This window comes from Taudactylus pleione, unplaced genomic scaffold, assembly GCF_031769625.1.
Source record: "Taudactylus pleione unplaced genomic scaffold, aTauple2 ptg000519l, whole genome shotgun sequence".
NCBI classification, from domain to species: Eukaryota; Metazoa; Chordata; class Amphibia; order Anura; family Myobatrachidae; genus Taudactylus; species Taudactylus pleione.
In genome coordinates this window covers 828,857-851,707 of record NW_028284921.1, presented here as the reverse complement: position 1 = coordinate 851,707, position 22,851 = coordinate 828,857, and the positions used below count along the sequence as shown (strand labels likewise).

Here is a 22,851-nt window from a genome sequence, read left to right as displayed (position 1 = left end):
GCATCTATTATTAGCTAGACCTATGGGAGGACAGGGGGCAATTTCTCTCCATTATAATATTCTTCAGACTTCCTTAGACCATTCTAAAATATCTACAGGGTTGTCTACCTGGTGTACTGTATTCCCCAATATTACCATGAAAAGCCTGTTATGCTCATTCCTCTATTCCCAATCAGTGCTCTCATCCAGCTTGTATAGAGAAATGTTCTATAATACTTATCACAATGTGTCTTTCCCCTCCACCGCAGGTTCCTGATTGGATTGTCCTATAATAGTGTTTGTGCGAAGTGTCGGGCTTCTGATGCAAAATTTATACATTGTATGTGGGAATGTCCCCTTATCCGCAGATTTTGGTCATCAGTCAATAGATTTCATTTAGGAATCTAGTTAATTATATTCCGCTATCGGCGGAGTGGGCGATTTTGGGTATTATGCCAAGGTTTGTTTGAGGTAGGAGAGAGAGTAATTAATTATGATTAGTTATATCAGCGGTGGCCTCTAAATGTATATTACAGATGTGGACCTTTGCAGATCCCCCATCGGTTTCTTTAATCCGGGCTAAACTATTTTTTGCCTTCCAAATGGATTGGATAAGGAGACTATGACGACTTTTTTTTTTCCAGCTCTGGGAGGGTTTTATAGGCTCATTTACATTAGCCCTAAAACGCCAAAAATATATCTGTGCTTCTGTAGTACTTCCTGGTATGAAACCTGGATTTTACTGGATTTTCCACCCATTCCCTTGTCTGTTACAGGTTGAGGTGGGATCTGTTTAATTTTGGGTCTCCGTTCCCCTATTTTATTTTATAGGTGAATTTTTTTGTTTGGGAGGGTGTGCCTGCCATGTTTAGGCTATTCTGGATACTGTTGTGTCATTTTTTGTTTTTGCCTTTTGATGGAAATATTTTTTTGTTAATATATTGTATTATTTATATATATATATATCTATACTACCCTTAATGGGTATTTGTTTATTTAGTTTTATGATATATGATGTGTGTAATGGATTATTGCTCTGATGACTAAAAGAAATGTAAAAAAATAAAAATAAATTGTAGCTAAACAAAAAAAATATATAGTGGTAAAGATGGTAACCTGCACCACATCGCATTTCAATTGTTTGTCAGAATAGTTCAGGCCAAAGTTGCTTATGGGCACTGACCTATTTCTGTGTACGACCGTCCTACGGCCCTTGCCAGCAACTTGCATGAATAAATAATTCACCTTTTTAGAAGCAAGGAATGCAAAACAGATGTGATTTTTATTTCCCACTTTGTACCTATTTGCATACAGTGCTTAAAATAGAGCAAAATATTTATATTCTAATATAATTGCCCTTGATCTAAGAATATACTGTATAAGACAAATCTGCATTTTTTTTTATTATGATAGGCGTCAGCCAACATAAGATAGATGGCAGAATTAATGTAACTCCGTAATAAATGCACAATAATAACTTAGGGCTGATACATAAAAAAAAGTTAAACGCGTGTTCTTAGAATCGGCCAACCATAGGTTTACTAAGAAGTTTGATGATCGACCGATGTGCAACCGATGGTTGTGTCTTTGTACACAAGTGGCAGATCTGAGATGCCGCAGGTGATCGTTGTCCTGGCGGCTATGACTTTTGCATATTTTCGAACATCCATTGCGTATGGGATCACAAGGGCATTTGCGACGGTCTCTGAATCGGGCCCCTAGTACACTGTGTAGGATCGAAAACATGCTTTGAATTTTCTGTTGACAGCCAAGGAAAAAATGTAAGGTTTGGGCTTTGCTCTCTTTTTTTTTTTTTTTATATATCAGGTGTTTTACTGAACGGAAGCCTTGATTTTTTTTAGCTTCTTTTTTTTTTTTTTTTTTTAAACCTATTGGGCCTGTGTAAATACCAATAGATTAAATTCTCTGTTAACAACCTTGAAGGTTCATCCATTACATTTTTAAATAACTTTGCTTTGTATTTTTCAAGAATAATAAGTATTATGCACTTGGTATGTTGTGTTTGGATGAATATTGTCTTTTCATAAGAATTATGTATTAATGTCTTTTTGTCTACCTGCAATGTTAGGAGATATACAGTACATACAGTACATATTTAGTGCAGCTTGGTGGCGCTAAAAAGTAGTTTCACCTTTATGGAAAATACCATAGAAGAGATTCCAAATTGCTCAGCAGGTGCTGCCGTGATTACTGCTAAATCTGTTCGGCAAACACTGACTGGTATTTTACAGTAATGTGCAAATCCAGGATTAGGTTTATTTAAACACATCTGGTTTTCCCAAATGTATCATATTGTAGTATGTTAATCTTCCACAAATAATACAGAAGTCCTGCTAAACAATGACAAACAGTAAGAAAACTCTTGACTTAGTTGATGAATTGATGTATAGTATACTGAACAACAAATCATGCACCTTTTGTGGCCAAAAAAGAAATAAAAAGGCAAGTTAGGTCTTGCAGCAAGTGTCATTTGGTTGTTCCGGAATAGTGGCTAGCCAATCATGTGACCCCAGCATTCTTTTTCGGCGAATTGGAATGTCCCTCAACAGGCTCACTGACAATAAGCCCACTGTACACAGGGCTCACCGTATCCTCATTATCAAAGCCCTTCAAGCCCAGCAAATCTCTAATTCTGGTGACCTCTAGCGATGCTGCCGGATCTGGCAATCGTACATCAAATGTCATCGTGCTCATGTTTTCTATATTTATGTTTTAGTTGGATTTCTTCCACTCACCACAACTTGTCTACTGGTAAATCTCCCGTGTATACAAGAAGCAAGATATTGGAGTACATCTCCTCTTTAAAAGAGAGCTCGTATAACTCGTTTAATATAGGAGTATTGCCTGCAGCGACCCATATCTCAACCAATATTATATAATTAGATCTCATTTGCAAGCAGAAACTCTTCCTTCACTATGCAGATTATATATATATATATAAACCTAACCGATTTATTATTTAGAAAGCATTTTTAAATCTATGCTTGTGCCACAGTTGCCAACTTGACATTTTATTTCACAGGAAGTCTCATTTAGCAACATTACATATAAGTGCAGCCAACCAAGCAATTGCTTTCACTGTATAATAGCACACTCTTGACAGGTAAAAGCTGGTTGATGATTCGTTGATGAAGCGTAGTGCCCATTTTGTACGTAAATGCAGTGTTGGTAAAAGCTTTAATGTGAAATAAAATGTCATCAGCAGTAATCAACCCAGAAAATGACAGCAGGACAATGATACAAGCAAAGATGTGTATACTGAAAGGCGTATCTTAGGGACACCTATAAGTAACTACAGACTCATCTCTAAGAGCACGTTGAATTGCATCTCCACACTCCTGTTCTGCTGAACTGATCAGTGAATCCCCCTACAAGTGCAATCGATTACATTATATACAGGCCTATTATACACTCAACTGTAAATGTTGTTGTAAATTGTACAAATGGGCAGTGCGCGCAATATTAGCGAATTGCATTTTTCCGTTCAACTCTAAATCAGGCCCTGTCTTTGTACAAAGTGTAGAATATTAATATGTATGTGCAGTGTGACTGCATCTGTGTGTTTATTCCTGTCTGGTAAATAAATTTATCTTCGGTATGAGGGGGAGATTTATCAAAGCTTGGAGAGAGATAAAGTACCAACCAATCAGCTCCTAACTTAGATTTTTCAAACACAGGGGAAGATGTATTATAGCAGCACGTATCGTGCTGTATTATAGCGACACGTTTCATGCTGTATTATAGCGGCTTGTATCGTGCTGTATTATAGCGGCACGTATCGTTCTGTATCGTGCTGTATCATAGCGGCACATATCGTGCTGTATCATAGCGGCACATATCGTGCTGTATCATAGCGGCACATATCGTGCTGTATCATAGCTGCACGTATCGTTCTGTATCGTGCTGTATCATAGTGGCACGTATCGCGCTGTATCATAGCGGCACGTATCGCGCTGTATCATAGCGGCACGTATCGTGCTGTATCATAGCGGCACGTATCGTGCTGTGTTATAGCGGAAAGTATCGTGCTGTCTTATAGCGGCACGTATCGTGCTGTATCATAGCGGCACGTATCGCGCTGTATCATAGGGGCACGTATCGCGCTGTATCATAGGGGCACGTATCGTGCTGTATCATAGGGGCACGTATCGTGCTGTATAATAGCGGCACGTATCGCGCTGTATCATAGGGGCACGTATCGTGCTGTATCATAGCGGCACGTATCGCGCTGTATCATAGCGGCACGTATCGCACTGTATCATAGCGGCACGTATCGCGCTGTATCATAGGGGCATGTATCGTAACTTTTCCTGCTTCACCTCTTTATGGAGACGAAGCAGGAAGCACTACCGATGAGATGTACAAACATCTTCCCTCCTGGAGTGGGGGAGTGAAAACTTCCCGATCCGGTGATCCCTGCAAGAGCCCACAGCGCATCAGCCTAGTGCTGGGCTGTGCGCGAGCTCTCGGCAAGCATTGCAAGATCTCATGTGCAGCCCGGTGTCCAGCAGCCGCCGCAGCCAGGGATAGTGCTTTCCCTGCTGTGGGGATAGGGGGAGCGACAGCTGCAGCTGTTGGAAGTCATTGCCACCGACCGTTCATACATTGGGTGGCACATCGACTTGCTGTCTTGTAGATAGCAGCGCCAATATTGACGGGCTGATAATGGCTATGCGCCCCTGTCATTTACCACCCAACCTCACATTAATACATGGGGAAGAAGCAGTATCAGCGCATATAATGTGCGCTAATACCACTAAACCCCCATATCGCCTGTTCATACATTTCACCCACAGCCTGTAAAATGACAGTAGCTGATTGGTTGGTACTTTATCTAAATCTCTCCCTGATTGTCAGCAGTTCGCTGCCCTCGTTTCCTTCGCTGACTACGCTCTGCTAATGAGTACACCAGCATCTGTCCGGCTCTAATTGCTTTACTGAATTGGAAAAGCTGTGATCTGTATATATTCACTTTTATTATTATAATATATATATTTTATAGTTACTGGAACATACTTACCAACTTTACCAACCTCCTCTCTGGGAGCAGCCCGGACAGGAGATGCTGCTAAAGCTTCGGGGACGGGGCCAGACTGTAGAAATAATTAAGCCCCACCCTTTCATGAAGAAAATGCTGTAATTTGTGGGTCCGCGAGGAGGGGGCGGGGCTAAATGACGCACTTTGCATGATTTTAGTCCTGCCTCCTCCCGACGGACCCGCAAATTCCCCGTAAAATCTCCCCATCCTGCCCGCTTCACTAGAAAGCGGGCGGCATGCGGGAGATCTGCCTACTTTTCCGGGGGTGTGGAGGGCTACCCGAAAAATCGTGAGCCTCCCGCAACTTTCGGGAGAGTAGGCATGTATGAACTGCAGTGTTTTGTGACCCTTCAGTGCAGGGACTTTTTAAAAGAGGAGGCGGCACATGTGCAGACTCCGTGCGGGCCCCCTCGTCTCTCCAGCGGTCCCGCGGTGCAGTAGATTCTGGCTTAGTGCCAGAATCTACTGCACATGCGCGGGTCTCTGGGAAAATGGCCACCGTGTCGTTTTCCCGGAGATAGCAGCACTGGGAAAATGGCCACCGCCATTTTCCAAGTGATTTTTGCTGCTCTGCAGCGCCGGCTCTATGGACAGGTAAGTATAAGACTATATGGGGGCAGTTTGTGCGGTGTGGGATGCCCTGGAACACAGCACACCCTGCACCCATTATAGAAACGCCCCTGCTTCAGATGCAAGTTTGTGCAATTACACTGGAGCCCATTGCTCAGAGACATACTAACGCCCAAAGGGGCCCGTGTGCAGCAAGTTCGGCATTTTACCTTGTGCCGGAAAGCGGGTCCCTCCTTCTCTGCAGCGCCATCTTCCCAGGGCATGCGCACAAGATGTCACTGGAAAGATGGTGCCGCGGAGGAGGGGGGGACTGGCTTGCCTGGCACAAGATAAGTATACTACTATGGGTGCAGAATGTGTGGTGCGGGACCCTCACCTACACACACAGCACCCATTATAAATATGCCTAAGCTACTGCTGCTTGACGTTTTGCAGTTGCGTTCTGTGCGGTATAGAAATGACTGTGCTGTAGAATTGCTTTTTTCTATGTGCAAGTATATGAATATTGAAATTCATTCTATGTAACGTGAATCCAGTATTTATTCATTAAGTCTGATGGTGTTTCGGTTCAGTATACCTGCACGGAGGTATAGATGGCAAAACATCTTTTATTTATTCTGTCTGTTGTGACAGATGTCCTTTGTTATATGGTATATTTAATTGCCCTATTTAGGGATCTAGGTTTCCCTGTGCTGCTTACCCAGGAATGTGCACTGTTTATGAGCACATGATGCATTCCCTGAATTTCAATGAAGAAACCAGATTTCCAATTAAGCTGCATGTGGAGATTTATTGCACTGAGGTTTTACCCTTTTACAATGCATTGCAGTATATTCTATTCGTCTCCTTGGTGGAAAATATACAATTACATTTTGTAATGACTTATTCCCATTATATGTATATAATATCAGCTACCAGCATCACGGCAATAGGTCTCCCTGGCCTACATCACAATTTCATTACAGGTCCATGCATCAAAGTCTTCGGAGGATGTTTAGGCAGTGTCTGTCATTCCTGCTTCAGCCATAAAGTTTTATGAAGCCGTTCTGTTGGCTGTATAGTGAGCTCACAATGCAGACGTGTGGATTAGCCACATATACTTCATGTAAGTGTGGGAACTGAAAAAATTTGAAATATTGACTTATTTATCTTTATGTTCCTTTCAAAGGGATTTTGCATATGTTGCCAGAGACAAGGATACAAGAATTTTAAAATGCCACGTGTTCCGATGTGACACGCCAGCAAAAGCCATTGCGACCAGCCTTCACGAAATCTGTTCTAAGGTAGGATTATGATACAGTATATACAGGGTCTGACCTTGAAGCTACCAGAATAAGAGGTTAAAACATTGTTTTAACTGCGACAATTCACAGTGGAGATTCTCAATTCCTCACAGATTATGGCAGAAAGGAAAAATGCCAAAGCTACTGCCGGCAGCTTGTCGCAGGAACGACCACACGCCAGCCTGGATGTCCCACTGCAAGGTACGTGGTGACAGTGGCGTGTTATGCTTTAGGGAACTGTCATGGCATGTTAACGGGGATTGGCTCAGGCAAGGCAGGCTCTGTCATTAAGCAGGTACCAGGGCGACGCCACAAAATCTGCCTGTCGCAATATTAAGGATGTCTCTGAGAGACATATTCTTGTTGTACTAAATGCAGGTGACGGCTGTGGAACTTCTAAGACGCCGTCTCCTCACTTTCACCTGAGGGGCTGGAAAGTGGGTCTTGGTGACAGTGTGGGAGGGTGGGGGCAGTTCAGTAGGCTGAAGTTTTGCCTAGGGTGCCGAGACACTTTGCACTGTCCCTGGGCTCAGGTCATCATCTAATGTTCTGTTGAGGAGAATAACAATGAAGGATGGAATTTCTACGATTGAACGTGTGTTAAGTCTAGCCTCAAAATGGGTCATACTGAGACACAATATTGAGGACTATCCTGATCCAAGCCATCCCAACAGGTGGCTCTATGATAGGGGGGAGCTTACAACCCAAAGCAAGGATCCCAATTTGAAAGCTAAAGCATAGTCTTCATTTATACCAGTTACTTCGTGATGGCGATAATGGAAGTCATTAATGTTGAATGTGGGTCAACTTGCTTTATTACTATTATTATTATTATTATTATCATTTATTTATATGGCGCCACATATGTTCCGCAGCGCCTTATAAAGTACATAAACATATTGTAGACAAGCGACTTACAGAACAATACACTACAGGACCAGGACATGGATAATATATATTGCTACATTAGTGATCATAACACCCAGATAAGCAACAGAGCATAAGCAGATAAGTGTTAGGTGCCCTAGTGGTGAGTAAGAAGTAGATGAAACTAAAGTAGGGAGAAGCACAAGAGGGTAGAGGGTTCTGCTCATAAGAGCTTACATTCTAAAAGGGAGTAAAAATGCGGTTATTCTTAATTTGTGTGTTAAACTACCATTGTTATGTTTATAATTGCATGTAAACTTTAAGTAAAAAACCCTTAGTGTTCAGTAGGGCAGCACAGAAAGTGTAATGGTTAGCGTTACTGCCTCACAGCACTGAGGTCGTGGGTTCGATTCCCACCACGGCCCTAACTGTGTGGAGTTTCTATATTCTCCCTGTGCTTGTGTGGGTTTCCTCCGGGTACTCCGGTTTCCTCCCACATTCCAAAAATATACTGGTAGGTTAATTGGCTCCAAAAACATAAAATTAACCCTAGTGTGTATGTGTGTGAGCATGTGGTAGGGAACATAGATTGTAAGCTCCACTGGGGCAGGGACTGATGTGAATGGCCAACTATTCTCTGTAAAGCGCTGCGGAATATGTGTGCGCTATATAAATAACTGGTAATAATAATAAAAATAGATAACCCCAGTTCATTAGGCGAGTCTCCTACTGTTGTGGTGCTCTTGCATGGACTGAAGTAATTAAGCTGTGGCTACATTATGGATTGTTCCTTGCAGTTTACATTCTTTATTGTTAAGTGGTTCATTGATGGAAAATAAAAATATGCTTTATATAATTAATGAGGTGTAAATACTGTTTCCAGGCCTAACTGTTCTGTATCTTCCTGATTGGTATTAATTGCATATTTATTATCATATTGTCTTTCTTCCTATGCAGTAGAATTCCCAACACCAAAGACAGAGCTTGTGCAGAAGTTTCATGTGCAGTATGTGGGCATGCTGCCAGTTTCTAAACCCACAGGTATGCCATCAGTATTTAGGCCATATAACAGCAGTATAGCGACCCCCGTGTACACTACGTTGCCAAGTTACCCTTTATATTGTATGTGTACTGTATGTTTTTGGTTATTATAGAAAATAGTTATAATTTATATGTATTGTATATTTTTAGTTATCTTGGTTATTACAGAAAATAGTTATATTTTATATGTATTGTATATTTTTAGTTGTTTTGGTTATTATAGAAAATAGTTATATTATCCTGTAATTGTACAAATATATTTGAGCAAACTGTGATTTAGATGTTTGTGCATTTTCTATTTTTTAAGGTATGGACGTCGTCAATGATGCCATTGAAAGTCTTTTGAACCCCTCAGACAAAGAAGAGAAAGAAGACTGGATACCAGTTATCATGAATGTGGCTGATGCAACTGTAACTGTAATTAAAGAAGAGGTGAGGAGATGGTGACTATACATTAGACGCAAACCTGAGCTGAGTTACTGCTCTGGTCGGCGCTCATCATCCTATGACTGCGGCGCTGTTTTATTCAAAGGCTAGCATTTAGATACGCTTGTTTGCCAAATTCCTATTTTCGTGTTTGCCTTTTCCTTTAGGCTGGTCTGCAAAACAAGTAAGAGCAGTGAACTAAATTAGACTTTGTGAATGATTGTGCATACCATGCCCCACTTCTGCATGTGAATGTCTTATCATTTAACCTCGGATAGTCCTCAGGAATCATCCTTGTATATATACGGGTATATGACATGTAAAATAAATATATGATATAGTGTAATACTGTCTAAAGACTCAAAGGTGCTTTAAAAGTATCTGCGTACCAAATATAAAGATAATTGTGCTCATCAAAAGAATCTTCAAAAGGAAAACTTAAGGAGTGATTCCCATACCAGAAAGTTTCTTGATTTTCTGCACATCAAAAATAGTTATGAAATGCCACTCTGATCATATTCCTTCTGCTTATGATTCCAAATATGCATGAGAAAGAAAAAAAACTATATAGTGCAATATGATTACACAGCTTATTTACCATACAAAAAATACATATGTACATCAGAATAAAATGAATATTGCTTACTTGAATCCTGAATGGCAGTCAGAGATGTGAAAATGTCCCACAGGAAAGGAACCAACGCGTTTCGTCCTTCTATTCAAGTTTGAACTTCATAAGAGGGATAATGAAACTGTGCAACCAATACTCTGTTATATACTTATATACCCAAACCAATTAGGCCAGCTCTTCATCAATTGACTAATTGCCTACATGCAAACCCCGAAACCATTTCACCATTTGACCTAGAAGTGGCAAGTCTAGTCTTTGCTGTGTGATCCACTCGTTATTCCTGATTGGCTGTATTTTGCCTACATGTGAGTTACCGAATTGTTAACAGACCCAGTTATTTGGTGACCCAACTTCCAGATCCAAATGAATTGAACTGAAGGGGGAGGTTTATCAAACATTCTAAAGAGGACAGGTGGAAGTATTTCCCATAGCAACCAATCATATTGTTCAATTCTTCTTGGATTCTATTGTGAATAATTTAACGTATCATTTAATGAAGGTTTACTGAGGATTAGGTGTGTATACATTTTGGTCTCAATAAGATTATATAAGTTTATGTGTAAGTTTTAAATATGTATGAAATATGGGAGGTAGTTAGAATAATGACGCACGGGAAGCTGAAATCCTGACTGACTTGGTACTAAAGATAGGCGTCTAAATACCAACGCCTATCTTTAGCCCGACGACGGAATCCCGACAGATGGCTTCCTGAACGAAGATAAGCGGGGAAAGGGATAGCGTTAGCCGTGGGAAAGGGGGTTAGGTTTAGGAACCCCCCGGGGAGGGTTATGGTTAGGCATGGGGAAGGGGGGCTTAGAGTTAGGTACCACCGGGGAGCAGTTAGGGTTAGGTACCCCTCTGGGAGGTTTAGGGTGCGGGAAGGGGGCGTTAGGTTTAGGCTCCTCTGGGGGGACTTAGGGTTAGGCACCACCCCGGGAGTTTTAGGGTTAGGCACCCCTAAGGGAGGTTTAAGGGGGGAGGAAGGGTAGGTTTAGTATATTTACCTACCCTGTCGGGATTCTGGTATTTCGGGCTTCCGGCATTGTCAGCCGCCGGGATTTCATACCCAACCCGTGAAATAGAATTACACTGAGTATGTTTATATACTATCTAACCTCTTTAGCAAATGTGTTGATATGTTTATATAATATCTTTGTTTGTAGATGTGTTAATAATATATTGTTTATAATTTCAGTTCCAGTACAGTCAGCTTAAATGCATGTCTAGAGCCCAGTATGTTTCATGGAGAAAATAGTAAACGGTTCCCTACATAATACGTTCTTTGCCTCTAACTGGTTTCAAGGTCACATTTAACTGGGACGCAGTGGATGTACAATGACATTTAGATGTGTGCACCAGAATAATAAAATAAATGACACTGCAATCATTGGAGCACAACAATACTACGCTCATTTTTTAACAATGTAATTGTAGAGAATTTACAGAACAGATGTTTGGCTTAATCACTTTAGTTAGAAATGAAACGCATTACAGGATTTAACACTTTCATAGCATTAATGTTAGTGGATATTGGCACTTTCGCTGTTTTCAATATTTGTGTGACAGTAATCCAATAAGGTGGAACCTGCACCTGAAAAGTATCTCTAATATGGATACACAATCAGGGGTGGCAAAATGTCACGGAAGCATACAAGGGTTTAAATGTAAAGTGAATGGATGCATAGCACAAATAACAATAACATTTGGACACTTATTGTTAGCATTTTGTTCCATGAGATCACCTTCACTACAAGATACACAAAATGTACCCAAAAAGATCTTTAGGGCAGCTCTTGATGAAGGTCCTGGAATGCTAAAGCAATGTGCGTTCTCCATCTGTTTGTTGGTGTGGTCAATAAGTGTCTATAGTCAATGGAATGCTAAAGCAATGTGCGTTCTCCAGGTCCTTGAATGCTAAAGCAATGTGCGTTCTCCATCTGTTTGTTGGTTGTGGTCAATAAGTGTCTATAGTCAATAAGTTGACACCAGATGGTCGACAGGGTCAAAACGTCAATATGGACTAAGGTCGACAGGTCAAATGGTCAATATGGACTAAGGTCGACAGGGTCAAATGGTCAACAGTGTCAAGAGATCGACGCACAAATGATCAACTTTTTTGTCGCTATTTTAACACTAATCTTCCCCCTCCCCCGAGTCACAGTGCCTAACACTCCCCCAAGTGCCTAACCCTAACCGTCCCCTTCCACAGCCTAATCCTCACCAAGTGCCTAACACTAACCCTCATCCTAGCCCTAAAAATCATGAAAACCAAGTGTAGACCATTTGACCCTGTAGACTAAGTTCATGTTGACCTATTGCCTGATGACCATCTGGTGTCAACCTATTGCCTGTCTATCTAGACACTAAACTTTCCACCCAGGTACCCTGTTTGCTACCTGTAAAAAGATTGTTTTTGTAGATTTTACACCCCATACTCCCATATCCAAAATGCTTACGACCAGGGGTATTTTGGATATTGGAATATTCTGTATTTTGGAATATGTGCATATCATAATGAGATATCTTGGGAATGGGACCCAAATCTAAACACAGAATGCATTGATGTTTTATATACACCTTATACACACAGCCTGCAGGTAGTTTTATACAATATTTTCAATAATTTTGTGCCTAAACAAAGTTTGTGTACATACATGAAATTCATTTATGTTTCATATACACAAATCCTGAAGGTCATTTTATCCAATATTTTTAATAATTTTGTGCCTTAAAGAAAGTTTGTGTACATTGAACCATCGCAAAGGCAAAGGATTCACTGTCTCAGTCATGCAAAAAAAATTCCGTATTTTGGAATATATGGATATGGGAGACTCATCCTGTATATAGATGCTGTAGAAATGTTCCTTTTACACAAATTGCGCATAAGAGTGGCAATTATCTATCACGCAAATTGCAGTAAACCGTGATCCAGGAACATTAAACAGAATAGTGTGTGGGGGGGGGGGGGTTGTGACACAATCCAGTATGATGCAGATACTACGGGATAGTCTCTTTTCTGAGGGCTCTGAGTGAACCTTCCAGATCGCCAAGCAGTTATGTGGTATTTCCGCCTGCTGCCGGTCAGCATAGCCTTACGGATGAGAAACAGCATCTGTGCACATTACTTGCCCTGCAGCCTTATATACTGTCTATAAAGTATTCATTGGTGAAGTCTCTAAATGATTTCTCTCCCCTGCTTCTGACAAGCCCCATGATACCATTGGAGGACAGGGTACATTTCTTATCAAGCAGTTTTTCCATGTTTGTACCTTAATGTTATACAAATGCTTTGCAGATCATCCTATTATCAGATCAATTAAAGAAAAATGTTATTAACAAGTCAACTGATATCTAAAAATTGCATTGGCTGAAGCCTAGTAAATGAGGGTGATCTCTGAGATATGTGATGCTAGAGTGCAAATGTCGCGTCATACTAAGGTGTGTGTGCTGTCAGTGCTGTCATATATAAGGAGTGATCTGTTCTGTCTGGCAGGATGAAGAGGTGCTGCTGGAATGCAGGGTCCGGTTCCTCTCCTTCATGGGCGTGGGGAAGGACATCCATACATTTGCTTTCATTATGGACACTGGGAATCAACATTTTGAGACTCATATTTTCTGGTGTGAGCCCAACGCAGGAAGTGTTTCTGAAGCTGTCCAGGCTGCATGCATGGTGAGAGAGCTCATATATATATATATAACCTCAATACTGACGGACACAAAGATACTGTGAGCTCCAGAACACTGATACCAATGTTTAACAAAAGAAAAAGAAGTGGAGAGCTTATAATACAGCTGCCAGGGTCCAACCTGAGGGTCACCCTCACCCACCCTTGAAACTAGAAATGCAAAAACAAAAATAATGGGAAGGCCAAAAGGCGCAGTAATCTGGATAATGGCATCTTCCAGCTGAAGAAGAGAATCCAATCCTCTTCATATAATGTCACTGTCTGGTATATGTAAGAATGGAGGATACAGAAAATAGTGTGATCCTATTGTACTTCCGAAGTAAATCTCCTATGAGAGTTACACTCACCTACTGGAGGTGAAATATAGACACGGAAAGGTTTCTATAACTCCTCCCCAATAGATGTATCTCTTACGTTTCTGAAGGGTGTATCTTCTCATATACATGTGCCCTCATACACCTAGTCTCAATACGCCACCTGACGTGAGACAGCTGCCAGGTCTCGTGTGACTGTACTAGCATGAGCGTGTTTTTTTCACCTGAAAGTGCGTCTGTCACGATGCAATGCGACTAAGGAGCACCAGGAGACGGCACTCTTAAATATATGTGACACTGGTATATCTGTGTGCAACTGAGTCTGTATACCAAGCACAATGGGCCTTGGCATGGAAAAAAAGCTGTGTCCGCTGCACCCGTAGCACTTCGTAAACAGATTCATACTCAGTCGCGCACAAATATACAAGTGTAATATATCAGATTAATCAGTGCAGTCACTTGGTGCGTCTTAGTTGCATTGCATTGTGACGGTGATGCATTTTCTGGTGAAAAAGACGCAAAAAAGACTCTCGGCGCTAGCAGAGTCGCACAGCACCGGCACGCTGAGGGGGGCTGTTTGGCGTGACTGCAGCATTAGTGAATGAGGACACATACCTATATACAAATGATAATAGTGTGGCATTCAAAATAGGCTTTATATCGAACTAACTCTCAGTAGGTTAAACTCACCCTATGGATTAGGTAAATAGCCACATAAAGGTCTCTTTTCCTTTATTAAGACTGGAGTCTCCTGTAGGTAGAGTACAGACGCTAAAACACAATCCTCCTTCCAAGAAGTGATTCCCCAGTAATTCCTAGGCATTTCTTTTCTCTTATGCTCATAGAATAGATTGGAACAATCATAGTGTGGTATTAGAGTATACTTTGGGCCCAAACTGCCCTCAATAAGTCGCCCTATGGATGAGGTAAGAGGCACATAAAGGTTTCTTTTCTTTAATTGGGACTGCAATCTCCAAAATATACAAACTAAAAGCACACTAATAGTGCATTACCTTAAAAACATACATTTATTTATAAAGTACTACAAAAATGCACCACATACAGTAAAAAAGCAGATATAAAATGACATTTCCCCAAACCGGTGAGACCTAAATGTATTCCTGGAAGCTGACTTAGAAAGCGTCAACAAAGAAAACTCTCCTCCCAGCACGAGAAATGGAAGAGGCAAAGTGCAGTTTATTGTTGGCAGGGCCGTAACTAGACTTTTTGGTGCCCTGTGCCAGAAAGAGTATTGGTGCCCCCCTCATTTTTCAAAGGGACATAATGCACCCAAAAAAGGGCCATGGCTTCATGGGGAAGGGCCAGGGAAGAGATAGAGGAGGTCAGGAGATGCTGGGGATGAAATAAGAGGAAGCTACAAGCAAGAATGATAATAAACAGAAATTTGACAGGCCCAAACAGCGCCCCCCTGACCTGTGGTGCCCTGTGCGATGGCACCGGCCGCACTACCCTAACTACGGCCCTGATTGTTGGTAGCCCAATCTAGATAAATGGAAGAAGGTCACAGCATCCAGCACCAATGCGTTTCGGATTGAAATCCTTTTTTTAGGATATTAAAATCTGAATAATTATAACCAGATTACACTATTTTCTGTATCCGCCTTTCTTACATATACAGTACCACACGGTGACATTATACAAAGTTGATTGGATCCTCTGTTTTTTTTCAGCTGGAAGATACCATAACCAGTTTACTTTCAAGTTAAGCACTTTTTACATTTGATACCAATGTGTTACACTGGCGCACAGCTTGCACTGTAGTTTGATGTGCATACACTTAACACTTGTGATATTCAGCATTAGAACACACACAGTCATGTGCAAGTGCAACATAGTATGGGTGTGGAGGTGCAACTTAACCACAGACCACCCAACACACACACAACTTTAAACTGTGCATATACGTAGGGGTCAATCCAATTCGCAGCTGCGAGTCATCGCGAAGGCAGGCACACTTGACGGCAGCCTGAATCCGCATAAAAGCGCTCCCAGCCCCATAGGACTTACAACAAAATTATGCTAATTCAAACTATGAGCTGGCCGCGAGTGGTGCGGGATGCAGTGCCGTTGCCGGCATTTTAACGCCATTGCAGAGGCGTGTAATTGGATTGAGCCCTTAGTATCAGTATTGCATATGCCTTGTGTGTTGTACAGGCAAATTTTTCATAATGACACCTTTATAAAAAAAATAGCCACATTCCCTTAGTAAGTATGTTATTATCCATTAACCTCCATTACAAAGATAAAGTGAAAAATAGATTTACATGCCAAAAAAAAACTATATTTCCTTGATAAGCCCATACTCATACTATAAAAGCCATGCGCAGAATGGAAAATGATATATAGCCTCTGTAACATTACATCATCTGCAGCTTCCTGCTTTGTGATGGAAGATAAGTGCTTACAGTAGGTTTCTAAGCTAAGGTACACATCAGAACGATGTATATCCCAGCCAACCCGACACCCGATGGAAGGATATATCAGGCGGCCATACACACTGCACAATCCAGTGTACGACTGCGCAATATACCTTTCTGTCCTGCATTCATATGACTATGGTCTTCAGCGACGTTGTCCCATCTGACGTGCAGCACATCAGATGGCACGACATTGCATGTGAACGCGCAATTGATGGTACACACTTAGCAATATGGATGATATATCGTTCTGATCTGTGGCGGAACGATATACTGTCCAATATATTGCCTGTTGTGTACCCGGCCTTAGACATATACATTCCATGGAAAAATTGTAGAGAGAATTCTTATGGTTGGCTCTACAATATAATGGTCATGGCTCTTCATGCTAGGCATACAAAAGGTTGGCTGGTTTCCATAACTAACCTGTCTTTCTTTCTAGCTGCGATACCAGAAGTGCCTGGTTGCCAGGCCTCCTTCCCAGAAGGCTCAGCCTCCACCGCCTCCTCCAGACTCAGTGACACGGAGGGTCACCACCAGTGTAAAACGGGGCGTCCTATCCCTGATTGACACTTTGAAACAGAAACGCCCGGTTGGTGACATGCCATAGCCACAAGAAGCACCTGAATCAATGAACACTTGAAGCGTATGTCTCTACTGAAGTGAAAGTAGCTCTGTAACGGAGAACACTGCGGCCTAGACTTCCATTGAACTGCTGCTTTCCCTTCAGAGAATTTCCCTTTAACCGATGTTTGACAAGCATGTTCTCGTTCTGACACCATGGCGTACTACAAAAGAAGCATGAATATAAATATATATATCTACTCATAACTTTTATTTTTCTCTCTCCTGTCAGTGGTTCCTAATTCATGCATTGGATAGTCTTTCAGATTGTAAATAAGATGAACATTTCATGACTCTTAGCGAATGCCATGGAGTCCATTGTTGCTAAGGATTATTAAGCATCCCATAGCTCACTGGCTTATATCATCACTGAAGTGCGAGTTGTTCAGACAAGAGACACAGTTATTTGGTCATTGCAGCAGTTTCAGCAGGAACAGATTTCCGGAATTCCTATTACCTGCACCGCCAGCTCATAATCATGAACTGCACAAAGACATCATACAGAGTGAATTGAAGAAGTCTTGTGGATGGGTTTCCCTATGGGGGTGGGATAGTTAAATACAAGAGATGAATAATCCCATTTCGGCTTCCACATCAGAAGCAGCTGGACTCCACTATAGAAATTCTCCCTTCTAATTCTCACTACTGCCGGACTATTCTCATTTAACTCAAGACTGTGTTTATTAGGCAAGCAGAAGAAATACTGTACATCTCACGCTGTCAATGGATAGGATCCTACGTCACTTTGCTTCTTATAGTCCTAATGGGGCGTGCTCCTGCCTTGTTTTTGCAAAGTGTTTTTTAACTGGCTGTGGTTTAAATTGATTTGTCACATGCAGACAACAGACTACTCGCCTATAGCCTGTCACCTGCAGACAACAGACTACTCGCCTATAGCCTGTCACCTGCAGACAACAGACTACTCGCCTATAGCCTGTCACCTGCAGACAACAGACTACTCGTCAATGGATAGGATCCTACGTCACTTTGCTTCTTATAGTCCTAATGGGGCGTGCTCCTGCCTTGTTTTTGCAAAGTGTTTTTTAACTGGCTGTGGTTTAAGTTGATTTGTCACATGCAGACAACAGACTACTCGCCTATAGCCTGTCACCTGCAGACAACAGACTACTCGCCTATAGCCTGTCACCTGCAGACAACAGACTACTCGCCTATAGCCTGTCACCTGCAGACAACAGACTACTCGCCTATAGCCTGTCACCTGCAGACAACAGACTACTCGCCTATAGCCTGTCACCTGCAGACAACAGACTACTCGCCTATAGCCTGTCACCTGCAGACAACAGACTACTCGCCTATAGCCTGTCACCTGCAGACAACAGACTACTCGCCTATAGCCTGTCACCTGCAGACAACAGACTACTCGCCTATAGCCTGTCACCTGCAGACAACAGACTACTCGCCTATAGCCTGTCACCTGCAGACAACAGACTACTCGCCTATAGCCTGTCACCTGCAGACAACAGACTACTCGCCTATAGCCTGTCACCTGCAGACAACAGACTACTCGCCTATAGCCTGTCACCTGCAGACAACAGACTACTCGCCTATAGCCTGTCACCTGCAGACAACAGACTACTCGCCTATAGCCTGTCACCTGCAGACAACAAACTATTCGCCTATAGCCTGTCACCTGCAGACAACAGACTACTCGCCTATAGCCTGTCACCTGCAGACAACAAACTACTCGCCTATAGCCTGTCACCTGCAGACAACAGACTACTTGTTTATAGCTTGTCCCCTGCAGACAAGAATACTCACCTATAACCTATCACCTGCAGGCAACAGACTACTCACCTATAGCCTGTCACCTGCAGGCAACAGACTACTCGCTTATAGCCTGTCACCTGCAGACAACAGACTACTCGCTTATAGCCTGTCACCTGCAGACAACAGACTACTCGCTTATAGCCTGTCACCTGCAGACAACAGACTACTCACCTATAGCCTGTCACCTGCAGACAACAGACTACTTGTTTATAGCTTGTCCCCTGCAGACAAGAATACTCACCTATAGCCTATCACCTGCAGGCAACAGACTACTCACCTATAGCCTGCACTTTTCTCCTGTGATGACTTCTGTTGCGTTCATGGTTTGCCTTTCTTCCCACATAACACTTACCCAGCTGTCCGCTAAAACATTTCAAAATTGTGTACACAATTAACACTCCATGTACGTCCCATACTATAATTTTGCATTCTAGAACACTGTGATGATATAAACATGCGATTCAAATCACATCAGTTCCTATGATTAAAACTTTGAGGGCTACAAGAAAATACCATTCGAACAGTAGGTTATTTACGAAGCGCATTAAGCCCCGCTGCACAGTATAATGCAATATGTGAACCCGCCGTAGATCTCGGCTTGCACAAGCACATTTGGAATTCCAGGCAAATGACAGAACGCGCGTTTGCTGAAAAGCAGGGGTTTGGAAAGCTAGAGGGTGAGGAGTTGGGCAGAGTGATGGCATTGCAAGCAAAGCATAGGGAAGGCATGCGTGTTCTAGGTTTTGCAGAGCAGTACAGAAATCAGAAGTAGGTCTGCAGTAATGGCCACATGGGCCTGGGGCTGAAAATGATTAAGGACCTACTGTTAAAAGTAAAGGAGGTGTGATGAGCGCTGTGTGGGTGTGGCCAGTGCCATGTGGGCGTGTGCACTCCCTACACTATCAGCCCCAATGTCTTCGTAAATATGTAAATGTAGAAAGATTGCATCATTTTGTGAGGAAAATAGAAATACAATTGTAATAATAATTATGGTTTATGGATGACCACGTGCTGCTAGTTTGCATCATCATGCTGTTATTATCATGGGTCTGTTTTTATGTGGAGGTCTGGGGCTGTAGCTCCATCCACCCCATTGGTATTCTTTCCCTGGGTGGAAGTAAAGCGATAGGATCAGGGACGTAACTAGGTATTTGAAGGCCCCCTAGCAAAAGTTTGTAAATGCCCCTATGTACCACCCACTGGTGAAAAATGTATATAACACATGTAACTCTGACAGGGAAGATGGACCCCCCTCAGCTCTGGGCCCCATAGCAGCTGCACCCCTTGCACCTATGGTAGTTACGCCCATGGATAGGAAGGTAGGAGTTGGTGTGACAATGTCACTTTTACACAGCATTCCTGCAGAGACTTCTGACTCTGCACCCCCCCCCCTCTCCCCCCAAGTGTGCTTCTAGGTTGCAGATGCGTCGCCCAAGGTCCCAACATTCAACCACATTGGTGAAAGCAGCATGTTCTGCCATGCGAGTATAATGTGCTACGTAAATGACCTCCTTAGACAGCGGAGGGACGTACTGTACTGTGCTAATCTACTAATACGATACTAAGGCAAAGTGACACATGGAAACAAGATTATTTTAAAGGGTTTCAGAAGTGACCTGTAAATTCTGTATTTTCCACGGATGAAGCTTACAGTACTGTACCTTGTGTACAACAGATGTGACTGGAGTGCACTTTGGGCTTCCATGTGCCTCCTTACATAGCAACCACAACATTACAGTATGGTTGGTCTATTCTGTGGTATTCACGGAACATTACCCACTGACCTATTAGACTGCTGTAAAAGAAATTGCCTTTTATAGTGCATACGAATAGCATTAGTCAATGAATTCTGTTTTCATGGTCCTTCTGGGTTGCTATTGGTGACTGATGATGACTTGAGTAGCTTTCTAGCCATACTATATGTGATTGGCTTATATAAAAAATAAAAAGCACACAATCCCCCCCCCCCAGCTAATTATGTGCACACATTAAATGTTACAGCTCATCATCGCCATAGTAAGTAAAATGCAGCTGCACTCAGTAGTTTAGTCATTAATTTCATTCCAGAGATGAATGAATTGAGTTTTTCCCTTTGTGTTGAGTCTATAGAGTTGCAGTCAGTTTTCCTCTGTCCTCTGTGGGATTGTAGATGACAAATATGATAACCTTTCTGTGCACAGCCTGTCCTTGTACATAGCAGGGCTATCCTTCATCTTTCCTGTCTCCCCAGCTAACTCTAAAAGCAGCATGGTCTCCATTAGACATCAGTACAGCCCTAACGTCCTTTAGCTGAAGCTGGCGCAGACTACGGATGTGTGGGCGTAGAGGTAACACACTCATACTGGTTATCCTGATTCATTATTGGATATTTCCCCACACGCTTGTCTAAAGTCACTATAGATCTATATTTACATGAATTTTGCACTTAATATATTTTTGCATTGAAACAGGTCAGTAATCCGCCGCCATAATTGAACATCCGTATATTCAATATTATAATTGTAAAGATATTGTTCTGATCATTTCGACATCCTTTAATATATTCATTATTTTTTTTCTGAAACACCAGCACGTTCTGCAATGTTATTATACCAGTTAGGGCTGGGAGTGAACCTAAGAAGTGTCACTTACTCCCAGTAATTATGGGTTGCCCTCGGCTGTTGCGTCACCCACACTGACAGCTGCAGATATGGTGTGATAATCTCTTATAATGAACATATGAAAATAGCGCTATTTATATCTACGGAAACACCTGCAGTAGATAAGATCATATTCTGATAATACTGTAATGATTACACCTTCATGTCTGTTTCCGGAGGGTTAGCATTCCTGTGTACGGTTGTACATACTGATGCTGTGTATGCCCTGATAATTTCATTACATTTCTCCTACACATTTACAACTAAAAGGGGCAAACTAGATGGGCCAAGTGATTCTTATCTGCCATCAAATTCTATGTTTCTTAGTACCCCATACATGTCATACCAGCATTAGGCACATCTAATGAAACATGGTGGAAGAAACAGTGATCTATGGGTATATGCCAATCCTTTGCAGATATTTTGTTTTAAAAATAGCTTTGCATATTTTAACTTTAAAAAAAGAAAAAAAAAATTATTTTGTAAAACGAATTGTAAGTAAAAAAAAATAAAAAAAAAAGTCACTTTTTTTTACAGCCAAAAAAGTATGTATGTGGTGTGTATGTATGACTAAATGCCAATGTGTTAGTAAGAGTCCATTTATCTATGCATTCTTTGTATGCAGTGGCTCTATAAACAGCCATGTTCACTATACCTTGTATGTCTTGTGTGTTTTTTTTTTATTCACGTGTCACAATTATTAATTTGATTTAAAAAAAAAAAGAAAATATGAAAAATTTTACTTTTCTATTTACGTCTCAGGTTACTCTTTAAATGCTTTTAACGATTGTTGTGTTTTTTTTTATGTTTAACAAAGTTTAGTGAGTAGCTGCACTGTAGAATTCAGACATTATTGTAAATGTTACTAAAAACAATCAAAAAGTGTAACATGGTCAGGCTGGGTAGGAGGCCATCACCCTGCAAGTTCCAACGGGGAAATAATCGCTAATAATAAGGGTTTTGCTATTGGGTATAGTACTAAATTTGTTCTTCCTTCAGTTAATCCCTGCCAGCAGAGCCGTAACCAGACATTTTGGTGCCCTGTGCCAGAGAGAGTGCTGGTGCCCACCCCCATCCCAATTTTCTAAAAAGATACATTAGGCACACACCTCACAAAATGTGTATACCTCGCTCTCCCATACTTTCTCATCGTATCTAAATGAAGATACAGGATGACTCATTTATTGTAACATATTATGACCTTCTTGGCTTGTAAGAATATATAAATTGGATGCTTGGAGTTTGTTATAACGGAATGGGATTGAAATGACGGCGGCTATGTAGTCAAATCCCGACAGCGCTAGCCCAACGCAGAGAAAATTATGACAGCGGAGGTATCTAACCCTCTCCCTCCCCCCTAACCCTCCTTTAGGAGTGCCTAACCTCCCCCCGTTAGTGCCTAAACCTAACCCCCCCTCCCCGCACCCTAAACCTAACCCTCCTGGGGGGGTCCCTAACCTCCCCCTAGTGTGTAAACCTAACCCTTCCCCTAACTTAACCCTCCCT

At 41.8% G+C, this 22,851-nt stretch overlaps 1 protein-coding gene across 6 annotated transcripts in view; it reads left to right on the top strand.

Moving 5' to 3' along the window:
- The window catches only part of APBB2 (amyloid beta precursor protein binding family B member 2), a 431,323-nt gene extending 409,324 nt beyond the window's left edge, over nt 1-21,999 (top strand). For all 6 annotated transcript variants that reach the window (XM_088450563.1, XM_088450565.1, XM_088450564.1 and 3 more), the window contains 6 exons: nt 6,777-6,891; nt 7,005-7,092; nt 8,716-8,799; nt 9,107-9,231; nt 13,350-13,526; nt 16,737-21,999. In XM_088450563.1, coding sequence (XP_088306689.1) covers nt 6,777-6,891; nt 7,005-7,092; nt 8,716-8,799; nt 9,107-9,231; nt 13,350-13,526; nt 16,737-16,904 — 757 coding nt within the window. In that variant the 3' untranslated portion in view covers nt 16,905-21,999. The remainder of the gene's footprint in view (nt 1-6,776; nt 6,892-7,004; nt 7,093-8,715; nt 8,800-9,106; nt 9,232-13,349; nt 13,527-16,736) is intronic.
- The last annotated feature ends 852 nt before the right edge of the window (nt 22,000-22,851 follow it).